General features: G+C 41.3%; 1 protein-coding gene across 2 annotated transcripts in view; it reads right to left on the minus strand.

Annotated features, from left to right (window-relative positions):
* Positions 1 to 9,504: 9,504 nt before the first annotated feature.
* THOC2 (THO complex subunit 2) overlaps positions 9,505 to 21,694 on the minus strand; it is a 44,374-nt gene continuing 32,184 nt past the window's right edge. The window contains exons 29-39 of one of the 2 annotated variants that reach the window (XM_063313400.1): positions 20,729 to 20,910; positions 19,487 to 19,580; positions 18,026 to 18,498; positions 17,444 to 17,502; positions 15,807 to 15,842; positions 12,094 to 12,231; positions 11,788 to 11,857; positions 11,535 to 11,695; positions 11,039 to 11,115; positions 10,901 to 10,948; positions 9,505 to 10,339 (exon numbers count right to left, since the gene is read on the minus strand). In XM_063313400.1, the coding sequence (XP_063169470.1) occupies positions 10,921 to 10,948; positions 11,039 to 11,115; positions 11,535 to 11,695; positions 11,788 to 11,857; positions 12,094 to 12,231; positions 15,807 to 15,842; positions 17,444 to 17,502; positions 18,026 to 18,498; positions 19,487 to 19,580; positions 20,729 to 20,910 (1,318 nt within the window). In that variant the 3' untranslated portion in view covers positions 9,505 to 10,339; positions 10,901 to 10,920. Of the gene's footprint in view, positions 10,340 to 10,900; positions 10,949 to 11,038; positions 11,116 to 11,534; positions 11,696 to 11,787; positions 11,858 to 12,093; positions 12,232 to 15,806; positions 15,843 to 16,505; positions 17,503 to 18,025; positions 18,499 to 19,486; positions 19,581 to 20,728; positions 20,911 to 21,694 lie in introns of those variants that run through there. The other variant, XR_010068642.1, reaches the window with a different exon arrangement.

Raw genomic sequence — 21,694 nt, forward strand, 5'->3', positions numbered from 1 at the left:
TTATAAGATGCTCTTCTCCTTTTCTTCATCCTCTCGGCCTTGCAGGATTTCCCTGTTAAAATGTTGATGCGAGCTGACTAGCTCCTTTGTTCTTCAAGAATGGAGAATAACGGAATCATCTCGGTTACGCTAATCAAATTGGATGGAAATGTTTCAGCTGTCACATTTAATTTATCTGGGGAGGAGGGTAGGGAATGGGAATAGGGTAGGATCCTATCGTGCACCTGGCTGGAGCAGATTCTATTTTCTCCTGGATTTTGAAGAAGCCTTTTGGAGAGAGAGGGGATCTCTCTCTTTTCTACTTCTTACTTTTATGATACTGTGGAGTATTTTGACCCACTGAGTAGTTGTTTTAGGACAATTACCACTTTGCCTTGAGTACACCAGAACATAAAAGGAACCCAGGATATAGCTTGCCGGAGATAAAGCTGCATCAATGTTAAGATGCATCGTTCCCCAAAACATGGGTGTCTTTGGAGGGACAAAGGAGGGCAAGCAACACCGTATCTACCATGATCTCATCATGCAAATGCCATGAAGCATGACATTTTGGTCAGTCATGTGATGACATCATGGTGCGCTTGATATTACTGTGGCGTTACAAGATACCTGTTTCTAGTAGAGTTTTTGTGGCTAAGAGGCTGAAAACCTCATAAGCAGCTCCTTGCTTTGCATTCTTGAAAAATGTCACAGTAACAAAGCAATTCAGGACCATTTTAATATTCCCAACATATTTGGCTTAAGGCCATTTTTTCACCTGGTTCAGTAATGGATCCTGCTTTACAAACAGATAGCAAGCCAAGGAGGAAATATAATCTATAGCAGTGGCATAAAGGAGAGCAGAACAAGGGTTTTTTAAGCCGGGGTCTTCTAGACAGTTTGGACGGTAATGCTAATCCTTCTTCAGTTGGTGGTGTTGGTTGGTGCCGATAGAAAGTACAAGCCAAAGGTCTGAGCTCGATGACCCAATGGGATCTCACTTGGTAGAGGGCAGCTTCTCAAGTCAGGTCAGAGTCATAATCAGTGGCAAAGAACTAAGACCTCAGCTTTAAACCCTAGCTTGACTAAGTAGAGTTAGGGACCTGGAGACCTTCCCCCAGCCATGAGTAAGAATGATGAACCAGGAAAAGGCAGTTTCTCAAATTCCTATAACCCAAGTCAAGATGCTATCGGCCAGCATGTAGCTCAAGGGAAAAGCCTCTCTAGGAAGACCCAGGCATCTCAAGGTGGGGTTGGAAAAGCTCTAATCCGAAGATTGGGAGAGTCCAATCTTCAGACCAGATCCAAAACTGGATCAGATCGTTTTTTTGTTTTTGTTTTTAAATCTGGGTACAAGGCTTAAGTGAAGTGGAGGTTGCTTGTGAATCGAACTTTTAGATGGCTCTTCGGCTGCTTACAAGCAAATCCTGAGTTTTGATGAAAAAAAATATTCTTGGCAGAATAATTTTGCAGCAGATGTGATGAGGTTCCTTGGTGGGCAGACTGAGATGAGAAGAGTTCTCTGAAGGTAGACATTCTAAAAGCCCTGCTCAAAGGCAGTATCTGAGTAATGTACATTTCTTGACATTTGTCAGCTAGCTACAGTCAGCTCTGCACAACATGATGAATCTATTTATGTCTTCGCTCTCCCACACAAAATATATTGTATGCAGGAACGCCTGTTAGGGGACAAAATTATATTCCTTGTTAGCAACTTCATTTCGTACTTAAAATTAAGTTGGGCTGAGGTGGGCGTGTTGGCTATTTTTCACATTTCTCTGAGCAGAAATTTCCTTTCTTTTTTGCTTTTCTTTTTCTCCAGACCCAGTACAAAAGCCTGGAAGAAACCAGTGAGCAGACCGGACTGTGAGTCTGTTGACATATAGCCTAACCACCTGAAGCACACGTCAACATTTCCAGTGTGCCACTAAGAAGGGGGCTGTTAACCTGTGGACAATTCACACTGCGCAGCAATAGCTGCGTGAAAGGAACTGTAATGACAGACTAATAAATGAAGTCTTGACTGCACAAGATGCTTATGCAGAGAGATCCCAGCTGTCAGGAGAAATAAGGGAAACTGGCTGAAAGAGAATCAGCCGGCCAAAAATTCATGCAGAGTTCATACTGGGACTGACTCAAGGGATTCCCAGAGAAGAGAGTCCTATGCCTTGAGCAAAGAACAGTAACGGCTAGGTGCACAATTCTGTGCAAATTTATTTAACTTCAACCCATTTTACTGGTTCCATTAGTCAATTCCAGTCATTTCAGGGTCTTTTTTTAAAGGACTTAAAAAAATAATCCCAATAAACTGAATTTCTGGAAATAAAAGACACTAGAATAAGAACAGTGTATGAGCGTTAGAAATATGTCTTGATAAAGATGCTCACTGAGCCTGATCTTAAAATCAACTCTTCCAGTCCCCAAAATGCCAACTATTAGAAGGAAGTGGTTAAGCTTAAAGCTCTCTTCGTAGGCACAGTAGGCAGTTTCTTTTTCGTGTTGTCCAATACCAAACAACATTTTAAACACCGCTGGTTTGTAAACAGTCAGAGAAGAATTGGTGTGATGTGTTGCATAACGCTATATTTTTCATCATGGTTTGTTGGCAAAGCCATGGTGGGTTGACTTGTATGCTAAGCCTCCTAAGCCATAGATTAAGATTGATCAATAACTACAGCTGGGTTTGCCTTACACGTCATATTGACCCCATTCACACTACGTGATTTGCAGGACACTCCTTCAGGTACAGAACATCACTCCTTAGATAGCATCACACAGGGGCATCACACGGAGGAAGACCAAAGCTTGTTCTCTACCGTCCCAGAGAATAGGATGAAAAATGATAGTCTTAAATTGCAGCATTCCTGGATGAATGCCAGGAAAAAAACTTGTATTGGTAAGAGCAGACTGACAGTGGAATAGTGACCGGGGAAGGTGGTAAGCAGCCCATCATTCTTCAAGAAGTCACTGGAACAACATCTGCTGGGCATGCTTAAGTCTGAATTCATACACTGAGCAAGGGTTCAGTCTATATGGATCCTCTAGGATTCTCTGGCTTCATGCAATGTGTAAAGCGAGTCAGATTTCAGTGGTATTTAGTATTCAGAGTAATATTTCTCAATTTCCATTTATTCATTTAGGTGGTTATCATCATCAAGTATTCACACCCTGAGAGAAACTCAAAAACACAAAACCACCAGATGAGCATGAACATACTTAGAATCCTACACCAGCTCTGTTCTCACAGCACACAGTGCAAGCTAGCCAGCTGAATTTTAGCCGAGCTTGGGGTCTGACTTTAATCATGGCTTATGGTTCCATGTGCCATCCAAACTCACCCAAATTGGTAAACCCCACCTAGTTAACCCTGGGTAAGAAGGTTGTGCCAACATAACTTTTCAATTGTTTGCAAAGAATTGGCTGAAGTTCCTGGCAATTCATCATTCTTCATCTGAACCAAAAGTCTTGTTATACATTGTCCTTCAGTTACACTGTACATGCAAATGGAAACACTTGATCCAGAGGGACAGAGCAACTGCAAAAAGCCATTTTTGCACCTGAGTTTGCATTCCCTGGTTCAGGAGCAAAGTAATTGTGCAACTGACATTAAAGCCCTTCTCTGAATCGGAAATTTTTCTGCTATAAATCTTTTTTTTTTTTTAAAAGATGCTTACCTATCTGTTCCAGGCCTTGATTCTCATCCATAAAGTTATGCTGACATACGCAAACCATGCTGACGTCAGTACTATTTAATGCCATAATTCTGCTTAGGTAAGCTGAAAGCTTTTCTCTATTCTCTGCTTAAGAGGAAGGGGAACCCAGTCCTTAGCCCTTACAGAGTGAATTCCAAATCAGCAGTGACTCCAGATTTCTTTTTAAAACTACCTTTGAACGCTACCAGAAGATCATTATACCAAATAATGTTCCTGTCTCCAAATTTTATTAGGCTAAATTATCCTACTTTGGACACATTAGGCAAAGACCTAGCTCTCTGGAAAAGGCTCTCATGATGGGAAAGGTGGAAGGAAAGAGACGAGGATGACCAGCAGCAAGGTGGCGGGACTCAGTTGCAGTGGGGGTGGGGGCGCTGTTGGAAGGGCAGTGTTAGGGACAGATCATCATGGAGATGATCAATCTATGGGGTTGCTAGGTGTCAAAAATGACTTGATGGCACATAATCAATCTCCAAATTCTGTAGAACATTTCAACAGGCTAAGAGGTGCACAAGCAGAAAGAAAGAACTGATCCTGGCACCACAGAATCTTCATTTGCTTATCCATTATTTTAGCATGACCACAACCACAAACAAGCAAACTGTATGTTTAGCTTAGTGTGTTGTACCCAGCTGATATGCTTAGGTTATAGTTGGGTATGTTGGGTAAACTCAGAATATTGGGCGAATTAGTATATCATAGCTCATCAGGAATATAACTATAAGCTGAATCTGTAAATTGCTCTAAAACCAAATGTAGCTTGCCATGTTATGGAAACCAAGCCAACTGTAGCTTATTCAATAAATGACGGTTAAACTAGGTCACAGTTTTATATTGGAACGAAGAGGAAAGTAGCAGACATTCAAATCAGGCTTTATCTGTAATGACTCCAGGTTGTACCCAGCTGTTCTTCTGGAATGAAGAAACAAGTCATCTCTGATTCTCCATTTTTGCAGATATAAAATGCACCCATTAACACAGGACTGGCTTCATCTTTTTGTAAAGTGAACAGGTTTCCCAACAGGTGGGAAAGAGAAATAGAGACAAACCAGGCAAATTAGCGTGGAGAAACCTCATTCCATCCAGTGTCTCCTGCATAATCCAACGATTTCATTTAATCTAAATGAACCCAGAGGTGGGCAGAGGTCAGGTTCTTGGGATCTGTTGGGATCTGTTTATTTTTGTTATTTACTGAAATTTTGAGACCTCCCAGCCTAAGATCTCTGGACATTTTGAAAGTATTTTCAACTGGCAATATCAAAAAACATCTTACACTGGAACCAAAAAACCTTATTAGAGCATTGGTGCCCTCAGTCCAAGGCTGAGAAACAGCAACAAAAAGTCTATTAATACGTAAGGGTATGAGAAAGAGAGACTAGATTTAAATTCTGGGTTGGTTCTAAATAGAGGGCTTAATTCTGCATGGACTGATCTTGAACATGACCAGGTCTTCTTGGAGTTGCAATATATAGTAAAGGAATGAGAATAAAGAAAACCACCAATCCGTTCATAGGCATGACCTCTGACAACGCAGGCCCTCTGAAACGATTCCCGTTTTTAGCCATTTTCAGAAGACAATGGTCTGATGTCTACAAGGAGGCCCTTCCAAATGGAGGAGTAGTCACTGAAAAATGCCCTCCTTTAACCTCATCCCTACTTCAGTTCACAGAGACCACCAATGGTTTCTCTTGGGTGTGCAGATCAAATGGATCTGGTCCAGCTGGCAAGGTGGCCACTGTAGTCTTAGAAGACTATTGTGTGAACTGGTTTATAGCTTAGTGGAATGTGTGCAGCCATGCTGAGTCAGCTGATCATGATGGAAACAAACCTTGACTTAGCTGGCTATGTGGGGCCAGCCACATCCTTTTCTCCCATTACTACCTGTCTCTCTTCCTCCCACCCCTGTGCTGGTTAGAAGCCAGGGACACCTGATAAGCAAGCCTAACATTCTTTCATGCTTTTAAATAGTGCTCATGGTGACAACTGAGAGCTGAAATGATGTGCTAGTTTTCTAGGCACAGGGAGGTCAAAAAGTAGAGTTTGTATGGAGGACTGCTCCATACAGTATCTACCAGAGGTCTGAAGTGGTAAAGCTCCCCCACAACTTGGACAGTATAGTGTGAGCTAAACCTAGGATGATGATGCTAGAATAGCTACACCAGAAGAACTGGACCCCTCCAGATCTTAATGTTCCTGCTGATGACAAATTTTTAGCACTTTTATTTTGGGGCATCCTGAAGGGTTCTTAGGACAATGAGCGAGCCCAGTCTAATGTAAACAGGGAAAAGGGCAGAAAAACCTGTGATTGGCTTTCTCCCACTATAGGCAAGGTGACAACTTTGTGGGTTAGACACATTTTGTGAGAAGTGGCCAGTTGTAAGCTATGCAACTTCTGTATAAAATGACCATCAGGTGGTAGGGAGAAAAACGTGCATTTGATTGTCTGGATCCCTTCTTTCCTGGGATTCCGGCTGGGAATGATAAGCACCTAGAGCAGTGTTTCTCAGCCTTGGTGACTTTAAGGCGTGTGGACTTCAATTCCCAGAATCCACCAGCCAGCCATTCTGGCTGGGGAAATTCTGGGAATTGAAGTCCACACGCCTTAAAGTCACCAAGTTTGAGGAACACCGGGTTAGAGTCATGCAGAGTGGAGAAGACGGCAGTGGACTGAACAATGTTTACTTATTGAGAAAATGATTTCCAAGTTTCCTTTTGGCTTGGAAAAATTCCGTGTTTTTCTTGGAGTAAGGTGCTGAGCAAGATGCATTTCATTAGAAAAGAGGCAGGGTTTGGTTTAAAAGGAAAGCAAGAGGAAAAAGCGCTCTCTTTAATGTTACAGCTACCAGCTTACTTCAGAAGAAGCTGAAGGAACGATGTCATAATCAAACAGGTTCGCAATGTTACTGCCTCTGATCAATTCTCAGCCTTTCTGGAGCATTTTTCTTACCAAGTGTCTTCTGTCATCCCTTCTTTTCCTTTTGTATTAATTTGGAGCAATACTGACATTCAGTGGCCAGTTAAGTCTGCCACCAAATCTTGATCCCCTTCCCTTCATCTGTTTTTAGCAGTATGAACTCCAGAACTGCTACATCAAACAAAGGTGCCACCTATCTTCACTTGGTGAGCTTTGAATTTAAGGAGCAGAGCACACAAAAGCTACCATTTTTGCATCATGCACACAAAGAGCTTTAGAATTTGAACAGAAAGGGGTTAACACAAGTTCCCATGAAGGCAGTATGTTTTGGCAAATCTTTTGCTGGATTAACAGCCCCACCACATTCAATGATCCATCTGTTTCTTTTCTTGGCTCTTCATGGTATTCTCAGGAGTCTTCTCCAACACCAAAGTTCAAAAGCGTCAATATTCGGCTTCTTCAAAGTCCAACTTTTGCTTCCATAGGGTGTCACAGGGAATACCACAGCTTGCATTTCTTATCTTTGTAGGTAGACACATCACGGCATCTGAGTATCTTTCCCAAGGTTTCATGGCTGCTCTACCAAGTGCTAGTCTGCAACGTATTTCTTGACTTCTTGTTCCTTTGCTGTTGATGGTTGATCCTAAAAGGCAGAAGCTATCCACCACTTCAGTATCTTCATTGTCAGTTCTAAGACTGGTTGCTGTACCTGTTGTCATTAGGTTGGTCTTTTTTATATTTAATCCTAGTCCCATTTTTTCACTGTGCTGGACTTCTTCCAGTCCAGCTTCCCTTAACATACAGGGTGTACCAAAAGTCAGGCCCTGTAGACTGTTTATTATATAAATTATATTAAATGTTTGAATTGATTTTTATTTTCTTCTAAACACTTCCCTGCTCACTTGACACATGAAGCTTGAACATTCCTAAATACAGTAACATATTATCTGATGTTCGCAAGTTCTAATTTGTTGGTCTTTAGATCTATTGGCCCATGGGGGCCTGACTTTTGGTACACCCTGTATATTCAGCATATAGGTTGAATAAATAAGGAGAGGGTAAAACTATGCATGGCAAGCAAATATATGCAGAAAACAGTACGATAGGTATAATTACTTGTGCTAGCCTGGAAACCTAGGTGCAATTTGGCCATTAGTTACTTAACAGCCATTAATTTGCTAAGTCTATTTTACTCCAGAGTAAGCAATTTTTCGCTTGTTATCTACAATAGGAAATCACCAGCTATTTTCAGATTCACTGGCTATGAATTATTAAACACATGTATAACTACCTTGTAAAAATTCTACCAGCGGTTCGCCAAATGTTACTTTATGGATATAACATAGTAAATTCCTTCCAAACTTGTATGATAATAGCTCCAGATAAACCCAGTTTTAGAGTGCATTGTCTGGGACTTCACCTGCTTCTGTTTTAATAGAATGATACTTACAGTAAATGTAATTTAGTATGTTGGATTTTCATGTTAATTTCTTTCTTGCATGACATAAGGCAATAGAATTATCACTTTTTTACCCTTACTTTGCGAAGAAGACAGTCTTCAAAGAAACCAATTTAAGTACCTGCTGCATTAGAAGATTCTCAGTCATATGGCCTGTTTCATCCAACCAAGAAAGAAAAAAAACCTAAATGTGATTCGCCAAGTACAAGAGGAAGACCTACGCAGTGTTAATAAGCTATCTATGCCTAACTTTTTCCGCTGTTCCCCAACCTATGCCTTCAAGATGGGTAATTTCTAAAATTCTTGTCTGGTTATGGCCATTGTAGAGGTGAAGTCCACCCATCAAGAATGTATACAGGTTGGAAGAGGCAGGTATCTACATTGTAGGGCTTGTTTTTGTTGTATGAGTAGATTGAGATTAGTTGTATTATTTACAGTGGTATAAATTCACATTCTATTTTTTGAGTTTGGGGTTGTGTTGGGCCATTTTATTGTTACACCCTATTTGCAAGAATGTTTTTTAATTTAGACTGCCCTGTATGCAAGGCTTTTAACTAGTAACTCATTATCCCTCTACTTATTTTCAAAAGCTCCTTACCATAAATGAAGTTAAATGTTTAACTTACCATGTACCTTTTCTCAGCAAGAGAAATCATTACAAATTGATTTCAAAGTCTCAATGGCTGTTTAAGTGATTAAAAAAAATCATTCAAACAAACAACGAAGGCCTGATTATACCTTCACTAAAGGGGAAAAACAAGGCATGCCAAATCAATTGTAAAATTAAATAACCACTGTTTTCCTTCCTGAAATGTTTATGGCAAAACTGTGCAAGCCAATGGGTTTTTCCAGGCTCCATTCCACCTATTTCAAAAAACCTGCGTTCCCTTACACTTTGTATGAAATCTGGTAGCTGTAAAAAAAAACACGTTTTTGCAGAATCTTTCACTGTCTGAGAATAATAATTTCTTTGAACGTCCAGATCCTTACAAAGCTCTCTACAGCAAGTTGGTGTAGAAATATTAGGCTTTCCCTTTTTTCCCTCACTATCATTATGAGGTGTTGAAGCCATACATTTCCTTACAAAGCCAAAATGGATTTGTTGAAAGGCTGGGGAGGGAAGCTGGATTAATTCTTTTTGATCAAAGTAGTTACTTTGATTTATGGGTAAACCACAGGAATAACACAATTTCAGCAAATCTTGGATCCAACGACGTATTTGTTACTATGACATCACTCTAAACAGCTTTTCAGATATCTGAAACAGAGAGTATAAAAAAAATCGACTAGGCCAATACAACGACGACGTCCTTCACTACTTTTTATACTAAAAGCTAATTTTAATTTTACAGATTTTAAGAAGCAAACGAAGATGACCAAAGTACGGCACAACTTGAGTTTCAGCCCGTTAAATACCCGAATAAGCAACAGACACAAGATTTACGACCCATTGAGAAAACTATTTTTTATTTAGAAAAAAGATTACACTGGTAGAATTTCAGATAAAAAAATTGTTTTCGTTTTTTTTTTTAAAAATGTAATTGTGAAACGTTTTTGACTAAAGTCCAGCGATACAAAGTTCCTGTAGCTGTAATATTGAAACCTAATTTGTCTGACTTTCTGTTTAGAAGAAAGTATTTCCCAATTTCTCTAAAAACATTATGACAAACATAAGGAGCATAGTGAGGAACAACAGAGCATGGGGAATTTCTTTGCTTTCTTTCTTTTTTCAAACAAGTCAATGTTGTGCACATAATATACAAATAATTCCTTAGCATTGCTTGAAAACAGTGCTCCCACTTGGTTCTGGTTATCAATATTAAAAACAATAAATAAAAACTGGATTTTCTTTTTTAAATGAGGTAAATTCCAAACGTTCAATAACTGTTTATTTGTTGGTTTTGCAAACACCTAAAGTAATGCATTTCCAATTGAAGAAAAAAAAAAGCCTAAACGGAGGAAGTATTTCGATAACCTAAAGTCAAACTCTGTACATATGAAAGCCTCATTTGCACGATGGCAACTGTTGGCAGCACATTGTGCTAAAAATATGGAACAGGTAACACTTCCAGCCAGGTACTGAAAATAAATGTTTAAGAAACTTAAGCGACAAGTTAAAATTACAGTAATGTACAACTCAACCATCAACATCTTCAGCAATCGGAGGGAAATAAAGCAGAGAAGAGAATAATTTAAGGAGATGGAGACAGGTCCTCTTCATTCACAATCTTCTGTGCAATCAATATTCCAGCTGTCTTCTTGCCTGAACCTCACCTAAAAGGGGGATGATTGCAATTGTTAAGTTACGTTTCCTGAAAGAAGCTGGAGCTGAAACAAGGTCAAGAAATGAGAATGGCCCACCACTGATCCAATACATTATAAAAAGCAGAGGTAACGGTGCCACTGGATGTGGAACCAAAGTGAACTTAGCCCATGATGGAGTTTACATATAGTCCTAAATTGGACTTTGGCAATCGACTCTCCTCTCCTCAATCCAGGATTCTGGTAGTTCATTCTTGACAGATACTTGCCTAACTTCTGCTTTAACACTTCCTTGTAAGCCCAAGGTGGTACTAACATCAGGTTCTCTAGATCACTGGTATGAATTTCATCACATTCTCTAAACAGGGACTTACCTCTTTTGGCAGTCATACGTCTAAAACACTAGAGTACGGACAAATCCTGTCCCCTCAGTACTAGCCAAGAAGAGGGCCTAAGCATCCTAGTGAGGTATCACCCAAGTGCTGCCCGTACAATCAAAGCGATCCTCAACATGAATGATGCTGCAACTATGTTCTCCCATCTCCAACCACAGATGAAAAAAAATTCGCTCACCTTGGTCAGAACAGTGCTCATTATCTGTGCTTGTCTGAAGATTTATGGGTAGATCAAATATTAAGGGAATTATTTTTGAAAAGAAATTCTTAGAAAGTAATTTAAATTAAGACTAATGATGGCACAGCAAAAGGATATTGTTTCTTTTCTTCTTTTCCCCCAGTACTATCCCGTTTTTCCTTTTTCTCTGTTTTTTCTTTGTCGTGCCTGGACTCCTAGACAAAATGAGATAAGGAAAAAAAAAAATATATATATAAATATATATATATATATATATATATATATATATATATATATATATAAATAAATGACTTAAACACATCATATTTTAGCAGTTCTTTTATGGATCAGGAAAAACCCATTTTAAAAAAAAGTGAAGGAATTTGCTTTTCCTAAACAAAACTCCACATTCGTGCATTCTTCTTCTATCATTCAGTAATTACAATTAGGTGTATGAGTTGGGCAGCCATACAAATGTATTAAATGAGTGAGTGAGTGAGTTCTGGTCAATTAATTCTGCCCTTGAAGAGGAAAATAAGCTTTGGATGGTACCAAATGTCCAATAAACAATCTAATCAAACCAAGGAAGGGTTTGCTTACAGTCAACCAGAAAAATAAACAGTAGCCTTCTTGCCTTTTTGCTCCCAGAAGAGCTTTTCTCCATCTTTTCAACTTTGATGGAATCTCCTTTCTCTTTGCTGGAAGATTTTGATTTGTTTTTCTCCTTTTCCTTCTCATTTGAACGAGGGGGAGAGTCGGAAGGACTTTCACTCTTACCATGTTTGGAGGAACCAGCTAGATAGAGCAAACAAGCAAACACTGTCAACAAGCCATCCATGGCATCAATAAGGCATTATCAAGGAGAGGAGAAGCAGGAGAGGACATACTTGTTCCATTTTCCTCTTTCCGACGCTTGGTTGAATCTTGGGGAACTTCTCGGTCGTTATTTGAATGATCCTAGTTGGGTACAACATCAACACAGACTTCTTTTAGAAACACAAGTTGGCAAATATTATGCTTAAAAACAGCTGAGCTGTTAAAGACTGTTCCTTCCTTTGAACTGCCTTTTTCCTCCCCAGTTCCTTTTAAAGATAAGCTTCTAGGACAGTTGCTCAAAGCAATTTCCATCAGAAAGGCTCAAGATGACATGTGAAGAATCTTATATTTAAACTTAGTATTCAGAAATCACAAACCCTTTTTCGGTCTTTCCTTTCTTTTTCATCTTTCTTCTCTCTCTCTCTGGATCTTTCCCTTGATTTGTCCAAATCTTTCTTGTCTACTTCTCTCTCCTTACTCTTGGACAAAGCTGGAGTGGAGTGGTTAATGTAGTGCTGTTAAATTAAAGCAATATCAAGGATTACTATATCACTTCTGAGGCAGTCCATTAAAAGAATTATCTTTTGCACCAAAATGCTGGTAAATTTCTTTTTCTCGAGTAGGCATTTCGTAATATGCTGGAAATATACTGAATGATTGCAAACGACAACTACAAATTCACTTTTTGCCATGAAAATAAAATCACCTCTCAAAATAGTACTATGAGATTGCTTTAAAGGCACCCTGAATCTCGTAAGTCTGCAATCAGGGAAAGGCGAGGAAGAAAACAGGTGTTCGGTCATGCTCCAAATGTTGGCTGTTAAGTTGTTTAAACAAGAAGTCACAGCAGGTGGCATCAGCTGATTTTGACCGATCTCAGAAAGCTAGTCAGGGTCAAAGGCGGTTAGTACTTGGAGACTAACAGCAAATCCCAGAGCTGTAGACTGGACTGAGAAACCGGAGTGGGGCAGGGGGAATATCTGGAAGAAGGCAGCTGCAAACCACTTCTGCTTTGTTTCAAGAAAATGACATGGAGGTCTGTATGCAGTTACCAGGGAGAGAGACTTAAGCTTATTTTAAAATAACGAAAGAGCCACACGTATGGGGAAAGCAATTCTGACTGGATGTGAGAGCTGGTGGAAGATTCCTACCCGCTCTCCCAGCTGAGCTATATTCAAAATTATGAGACACCTGTTCTGCAGGTAGCCTCATTCTCTCTCCCATTTCTTCCAAACATGATCCAGACTCTGTCCAATTGCCCCAAGGAAGGGCAATGAATTCTACAGTCCAATGGTGGGCCAAAAATGGATGTAACTCCAGTTCTAATTGAAAATTGCCCAGACTGTTATTATTGTTTTTCTGCATTTTTACCCCAATTTTAAGACCATCTCCCAAAGCGGTTCACCATGAATATCAAGAGACACCCCCTACCTGCAGACCAAAAATTAATTAATTAATTAATTAATTAATTAATAAAAGAGGACAGGACTCATAGTGGAAAGGTAGAGGGAGGAAAAAAAATGGAGAAATTATGAGCTACCAACATGTTCCTAACAGGCATCCTGCATTTTGCTTCTTTTTACAAGTAGCACTTCTCACTGGAGCCATTCAGGGAAAGACCTCTCTAGGTTTTCATCTGATATCACCTAATGATACAGGAACTTGTGGACCTCCATATCCTCCTAGCACACTGCATCGTTTTCCACGTGGGATGAGGCTGCTGGGAATTGTAGTTCAGCCATCTCTGAAGCCACCAGGATCTTTAGCTCTTTACAGCCATATTAGTCCCCAAGAGAACTTTTTTGTTTCTGGTTTGTTTTTATGTAGAGTGGGAAGATAATGTAACCTTAGATATATCCATCACCAAAAACACTTGGCTTCTTCCTAATGAAATCATAAATACTGCACCCAGCACTGCCACAATTACAGAAAGGGCTGCAGACCCCATTGTTAGAGGGCCATCTTTGGCCTGTTTGATAGGACCAAAGATTCCTTTAGATCTTAGAAGGCAGATGCTGAGAGATTAGGGCTGCCACTCAGCCTCCATATCTTCTGGAAGGTCACAAAACACCACTTGTTAATGCTATGAAGCCACCAGAAGTGGCTGATCTCTTTGGGCCTATGTTTTGATGCTGTAAGAAGGGTTAGGGATAGTAATGGAAACAGGAAGCCAAGCACTCCATTCCCTCCCTTATAATACCCTATAGCTGAAAAAATGGGGCCAAATGCTGCGGAAATTTCACCCTACAGGCTAATTACGCAATTTTGGGGAGCTGGGAGCTGCCTTTGGCTCACAAATCACTCACTCCTGTTTTAGATAATGTTAATCCTAATTTGTATGATTTTGTTTTGCAGGCTGCCTCAGGATGGCAGGAGACCGGGTCATGCTGGCTGAGTTCTGGGAGTTGAAATCCACACATCTTAAATGGCCAAGGCTGAGAAACACTGCACTAGGCTGTGCCAGGCTGTGCCTTTTATTGCTTCACTCCATCTACCAATCTGTGGGATGATGCTGCTAAGCACAAAAGAGGCTGTTGTGGGTGAAGTTCTTTTCTGCATTCCCCCTATTTTGCAGCAGTGAACTCTGTCAACACACCCAAGCTCCTCTGGAGTTCAGCAGTATTAGCTTGATTATTAAATGTAACTTTTTCTTATTGGATCTGGAACCCCTGCCATGTTGCTCTTTGCCCAAAGTTTAGATGCTACCATGAACTGGGTACAGATGGAGCCACAGCCATACTACAGGAGATGAGAATTGCTCCCTCATCTGCTTGTTTTCTAGCTGGCTTTTCATCAGCTTCACCATCAACCTGCATGCAGCTTCACAGCTACAACCTGCCTTTCATATTCAGAAACTATAGTCTTTAAAAACACACGCTGAGAGACTTTCCTTGAAGACAGCATAAAGGTTTCAGTGATGTATAAATTGGCTGGGCTGTTGGTTGAGCACAGAAATAGGTACTAATTTCCTTTAGAGATATGGCAACTTCCCAACTGAAACTCAGTGGAAAAGGGCTAAAATATACGTGGTAAGAGTTTGAAAGAAATACACAAATGAATAAATACATAAATAAAGGACAGGCAAAGTTTTGATTCAAAAGTCATTCAACATCTGATGCACATTTGTTTATGTGCAACTGGGATCTCCCCCAATCAACAATTTGAATTGGATTGGGAGTGAGTGGCATATACTGTCTATTCATCCACACATATCATTTGATTAAGTGAATATATACATATGCATAAACATACCCAATATGATGCTTTCACCTATTTTCAAATAGTAAGTGGCTGGCAGAGAAAGGGGCCAACAAGATTAGCCTTGCGTTTTCAGGGAACCTTTTCCACATCAGTTTGACTGTGGAATAATCTCTGCAGATCTTCCCTGGAACTCAAGGTTTGTGGCAGAGAATTGCAAGACACTGTCTCCAGTAGGGGTGACAAATGAACAGCCTCTGGCATGACATCTCCCATTTTTCTGCATGGCCAACGATCAAGGCCAACATCTTCTGGAAGGCTACTGTTTCCCATTCCAGCTCTATGAGGAACAGCCATTTAGTTCACAGAAGGGATGGGCAGGTCCTACTGAAACCCTACTTGAATTGAGAGGAGGACCATGCCTACTTGGATTCACACGCTGCACTATGTGTGAATCATCATGTGTTCTAGGTAGTTTCAGCTCAGTATGCGTTGTCCATCCGGACCCTGGAGCCATGACATCTGGCTCTGTGGGCTATGGAAACATGCCAGTTATGGTTATTCAATAAACCATGACTTAGCACATGGTGTGAATATAATCATTTTGTGCAAGTAAACAGGACAAAAGAAGGTAAGAGAGCTCGCAAGCTGTTAGATAAACTTCATGAGAGACAGTAATAGTCTTCTCTGTCAGGAATCGCCAAGTCTCTGGAACAGACTGTGAAAAGCAGCAACACACCAAATTAACACAACGTTGTCCGCCACAGCAGTGTCCCAACTGTACACAATTTACAATATTGCCAGCTGCACTGTACTCAGTTACCAAACCTTTCAATATGATGGGCTACAACTGCAATCTTTAAAAATCAGAAGGTGGCTGAAAGATTCAAACCTTAACTGCAGAGTCCTTGAGTTCGCTGAGATTGTCCTGTAGAAAATGAATGGAGATGACACATAAGCTCAGAGAGTTCTCAGAAACCACTGGAACGTGAGGAAATCAGGGCCAGAACCTCAAAACAAAGAAACAAAAAACAGCTTCCCCTCCGGGAATAAATACAGCATTAATACTTCCTTAGACAACTATATGCACACACCCAGGCTAATTACATAAATCCAATGAGCTACAAAGCACATGTGCTCTTATTTTTTTTTAAAAGACACCCCCCCCACACAAACCCTTCCTCTACCAAAAACTATCTTTTAAAAGTAATAGTTCTAACCCAGATATTGGGGGCAGGGGAATCTTTCCAACTTAGAGTTAACTAGGTGGACATAGTTCCACTGAACAGCTTGTTATTTTGAAAACAAACATAAAAACTGACATCAGATTAGAAATGACTGCCTTCCTTTCTGCCACAGTGTTGTCACTGAGCTAGCTCGCCTCGTCATGACTTGCGCCCAAGAAAGGCAGGCGCCCAAGCCCAGAACCAAGGGTTGTTCTGGAACCACAACACAACACCCTGCTCTAGCTAATCGACATTTCCAGCCCACCTCTTAAAAGAGCTCTCTTTCTTAAATGTTGGCGAGTCAGAGTGACATTCCCCACACACAATCCAGCCCAGTGCGCCGACAAAGTTATCGGTTAACTTACAGTTGCAATGCTTCAACGTACTGCAAACTCAAAGATTCCATGAGCTTAGGTGGTTTAAGAAATAAAACAAAATAAACACGGAGCAAGGAATTGCTACCCTGAGTCTTCAAGAAGGCTGCAGCCAGGGGTTGGGGTGTGTGCTGTGCTCGGCTGCTGGGGGCTTTCTCTTGTTGACTGGAAGGTTTGGCTGCCACATCTGGTTTAAGCATAGCGCAGAGCTCAAAAGGTGGGAACCCACTGGAATATAGACAAACCTCGCAGGGAAGGTGGAACACAGGCTGCCTGCTCACTGAATATACATAACTACAGGAGAACTGATCACCAAGGAGACTTTTTTTTTTAAACGGGGCTCCTGTTCAAGGCTCCTCTTTGGAAGGCAGGCAGCAGGAAGATGCTCAACCAGCAGCCTGGTGAACGTAGACGCATCGGGTCTCCCGGCATCCTCTGCGAACTCTTCAGGGCTTACAGATCGATTCTTCCCAATCAGGGCAGGAAAAAAAAACCACGCTCCGCTCGGCGTGCTGCAACAGACTCGTTTGCTTGTAGCTACCACTGCACTCCAAAAATATATATCTGACTGTTTAAAAACTGCGAGGCACTTCTGGCTTGTTTGCACTTTTTTTTTTTTTAAATACAAAAAAAAAATAATAATATCTTGACATTTCCATACTCTATTTACAACATTTGTGCTAGGTCCTTGAAGCTTTAATTTCTTTTTTTTTTTTTCTAATAAAAAAAAGAGATTTCAATTTTATTTACTTTTTAATGAAAAAAGAGTCCACCAACCAATCAAAAGGAATGCATTTCTTTTTTTTTAAATGCATTGGAAAAAACCTCCAAAGGCTTCAACTCGGCACCAAACTTGAAGGAAGTCGACACTGGCATTCCACATGAGAGAGCCTAAAAAATGGGCGCTGCCTTCCTCAGGCTATACTAACCTTTACACTTGAGGAATGTGATGGAGAAGAATGGGTATCTACTTTGCGGCGTTTTTGTTCTGAAAGAGAAGGAGGGGGACAGAGACAGAGAAGTCGAGACGTTAAACCTTTCAAGTCCGCGTGAATTGGGTCTCATTGCTGGAGACTGCACAAAAGTGGGGAGGCCACGGCTGCTTAAGTTGTTGACCGGCAAACCGGATGCCCCCCGCCCCAAATGGGAGAGGACCAGACTGTGGGGAAATTGGATTGAATCCCTTTTGATTTTACTTCACTTGAGATGATCGCATCTCCCCATGTGTAGCCTAATTTCCCCTTTAGGTGGGGTTTAAAATTCCAGTTCAGAGACATTTGGAGGGGATCTGGAGAACACATCGAAGGGGTTTCTTAAGGGTGGGGGCACAGGTTATACATTGATCTTCCAGTCCCAGCTCCGTATCGAGCTGACCTCCCTACTTTCTATGTGACTTGTTGCAGCTGCGGCAGCTGCTGGTAAGACATCCCCCCCCCTTTGTTCAGTGGCATGCGTTTTTCCCATGCAAATTAAACTTTGACACCCCCCCCAAAAAAAGGGTGTAAACATACCCCTTTCGGAATCTGAGGTTTCTGACCGGGGAACAGGTGACTTCAAGGACCCAGCAAGTGGAATCTTGTCTCCTCCTCCTCCTCCTCCTCCACCACCACCTCCTCCTCCTCCTCTAATGGTTTCCTTGGATTTCATCTCCTTGGTTACATCTCTCTCTCTTGATGGTTCCTTCTCTCTCTCCTTTTCGGCCATTGTTTTGGACTCAGCGTTGGTCACGATAATCTTGGACTTTTCCTCTTTTGACGATTTTTCTTCTCTCTTGATTTTTTCCTTCTCTTTGTCAGCTTTGGGCGTCTTCTCCTTCGCCTCTCTTGCCTTCTCGTCTTTGTTTGCCCTCTCTTCTTTTGGCTTATCCTTCCCATCCTTTCCGAGCGCTTTAGCTTCAGGAGCGGCAGCTGGAATTTTCTCCTTCTTCTCCTTCTCTTTCTCCTTCCCGCATTTCTCTTTGTCCTCTTTCTCTTTGACAATTTTGCTGCGCACAAGACAGGGAAGCAAGGGTTAGGATCGGGACACTTTAAATCTGTATGGTTCTGCTGAAACCGAATGGGTAACAATCACAAGACTTAAGCAAAAGAGATACAATCTCTAAGCCAGGGTTTCTCCGCCAGGGTTCCCTGGCACCCTTGGGTTCCGCAAGAGGTCACTAGGGGTTCCCTGGGAGATCAGAATTTAAAAACGTATTTCAAATTCAGGCAACTTCACATTAAAGAGGTACATTTCATTCTTTATTTTTAGTTTAAGAGCACCGCTAATGCATAGATACAGGCCTACCCATGAAGCAAATAGAATAATTTTGTAACTTGTGGCCTATACTTGAGCCTGAATGTGCAGGGGTTCCCCGAGGCCTGGAAAATATTTCAAGGGTTCCTCCAGGGTCAAAAGGTTGAGACAGGCTGCTCTAAGTGCTTCTGGCATTTATTAGCATAAATGAAAATAACTGACTTCATGACGTGGGATTCATTTGGCAAATTTTTAATGCTGGGAACACAGACTGGGCTTGTTTGCAGGACTTGCTGATTTGCTAATGGCTGCTGCAGGGGGTATGACTGCTTCATAGGACGCCAAGACAGGAGTGCTGACATTTTGGGAGGGCAGTTAAACCCACTTCCAGGAGAGGATGAGGGCTCAACCACCACCATTTTTAATTCTAAGAATTTCTATGGGGCCGACAGAAATAGGATCGGGTGGCCAATCAGCTGGAAACAGAGACTTGACAGCGGCCCACTTATTATTCTTTATTAAAATAATCTAAAAAAAATAATAATAAAGTGCATTGGAGCAGATACCCTGGTGAGCTCCAAAGGCAGTGATCATGGCTACCACGTTGCTTTCTGCAGTAGCAGGAAGTATCAACAAAGACTGATCTGTTTTTCCCAAGGCTTTTTTTATCGTCAGCAACGAATGCTTCCTCTCCCCAGGAGATTCTGCATCTGAAAGATACAAAGGCAGCAGGCACTCACCTGCTGTTTCCATTGCTCGCAATCACTTTTGGTGTGGCACTGGCAGCTTTGTTGACCACTTTCACAGCACCCTGAGACTTCTCCTTTAACTTATCTGGTTCAAAAAGGAGGAAATTACTAACGTCGATTAAGTGGCAGCGTAAACATTTTAAAATGAAAAACATCCTGTTAGCATCCTAGTAAATCGCATGTATTGTACAGAGCCATTCACATGGTCAAGAAGGCTGGTTGTGGGGTGATTTTGGGGGGGCGGTCAGTAATGAAAAACGATACCACGGACATACTGAAAATAAACTCTGCAGATGTTATTCAAACCACAGCTTTATGCATATAGAATGATTATGCTTGCTTCTTTAACTAATCAAAAGTTAAATTGCAAGGCATAAATCGTCCAGATCCATCCTTATTCTAACTCTGTCTCAACAAAGAAGCAGACATGTTTTCCTGTGAATGCAACAGTGTATGATATTTAGCATATATGGATCTTTCCCTTCAGGTCAGTACTGTACTAGGAGGGCTGGTCATTTGCTTGCAAACCATCACCTAATTAGTAATTCAGAAACACACATCTGAATGTGAACTTGCCCTTTTTAAAACCAATTCTGAAAACAGCACAATGGATTTTCTCATATTCAATAACAGTTTGATTTTACGGACCCTTGTGCAGCTGACCTTGGCTGTTTATTTTTAATTTTTAATTTTAATTCAGATTCTGGCCAGTTTGGTGTAGTGGTAAAGGCACAAGGCTAGAAACAGGGAGACCAGGAGTTCTAGTCCTGCCTGAGGCACAAAGGCAGCTGGGTGACTTTGGGCCAGTCACTCTCTCTCAGCCCTAGGAAGGAGGCAATGGCAAGCCACTTCTGAAAAACCTCGCTAAGGAAATGCAGGGACTGGTCCTGGCAGTCTCCAAGAATCAGACACTACTGAACAGATAAAAAATAAGGGGCAAAATCTGGACAACTGATGTAATTTGAGGTAATATGTTTGCATACTGGTTTTTGTTTTTAATGGGATTGTTTTTACCTGGTATGAGCTACCCAGAGTCACTTAGATGAGATGGGCAGCCAAGCGAATCAAACAAATAATAATTTGTGCACGCTTACATCATTTGAGTAAATTTACATCAGATTATGCTAATGATACAATTTAGGCACATTTGCATTTCAGACATTCAGCGGACTTCCCACCCCCCACTCGGTTCCGTAAAATTGAGGGTTTTGCGGCGATTGTAGCAGGCCGTACCTGTCTCCTCGGTAGTGCTTTCTTCTAGTTTTGCTGTGTTGATCGTGAGCGGAGGCAGTCCTGTTCCACCTGGCCCATTCTGCACCATTGTGGGCACCGCATTCTGGGTGGGAAGGTCCTTGTGGTGGAAACTGTTTTCGGGAACCATGCAATGTTTTCTACTTTTCAGCTGCCCAGAATAGCTGAAAGCCGCACAAAGGGTTAAATATGCACAGAACACACGGACAGACAAGCAAGAGAGTGACACTCGAAATGCTGCTCAGGAAAGAATGCAAGGTTTTCACTACAGCATTTGTACTGTTTTTCTACCAGGGTTTGGTACAAGTGTGCATGGTTTTGCAGAATCGTTCTCTCCGGTGACTCCTTAATCCTTATGAGATCTTGACTGTCAGAGCCTCTACTTGCCCAAAATATCCTTTTGCCTGCTCTCAAAAGAATAATCTAAACTGCTGGTATTTAAACGGAAACATATGACTAACCTTAAAATGTTTCCTGAAATATACAGGTAATCCTCGACTTATGACCACAAGAGGGACTGGAAAAGTCATCGTTAAGTGATGCGGTCATTAAGGGGGACATCACATGACAGCACCAGATTTTACGACATTTTGGCAATGGTCATGAAGCAAATCACCACGGTCGTTAAGCGAATCATATGGTTAAGTGAATCCTGCAGTTCCCCATTGATTTTGCTTGTCAGAAGCCGGCTGGGAAGGTCGCAAATGGTGATCACACGGCCCCGGGATGCTACAACTGTCATAAATACATGCCGGTTGCCAAGCATCCAAATTTTGATCAAGTGACTGTGGGGATGCTGTGACAGTCGTAAGTGCGAGGACCGGTCACAAGTCACTTTTTTCAGCACCATCATAACTTCAAATGGTCGCTAAATGAATGGTCATAAGTCAAGGACTACCTGTAAAGGGGAGATAGCATACCTAAGAATACAAGGTAAAAGGCAATATA

This window comes from Candoia aspera, chromosome 12 (assembly GCF_035149785.1).
Source record: "Candoia aspera isolate rCanAsp1 chromosome 12, rCanAsp1.hap2, whole genome shotgun sequence".
In the NCBI taxonomy this organism is placed as follows: domain Eukaryota; kingdom Metazoa; phylum Chordata; class Lepidosauria; order Squamata; family Boidae; genus Candoia; species Candoia aspera.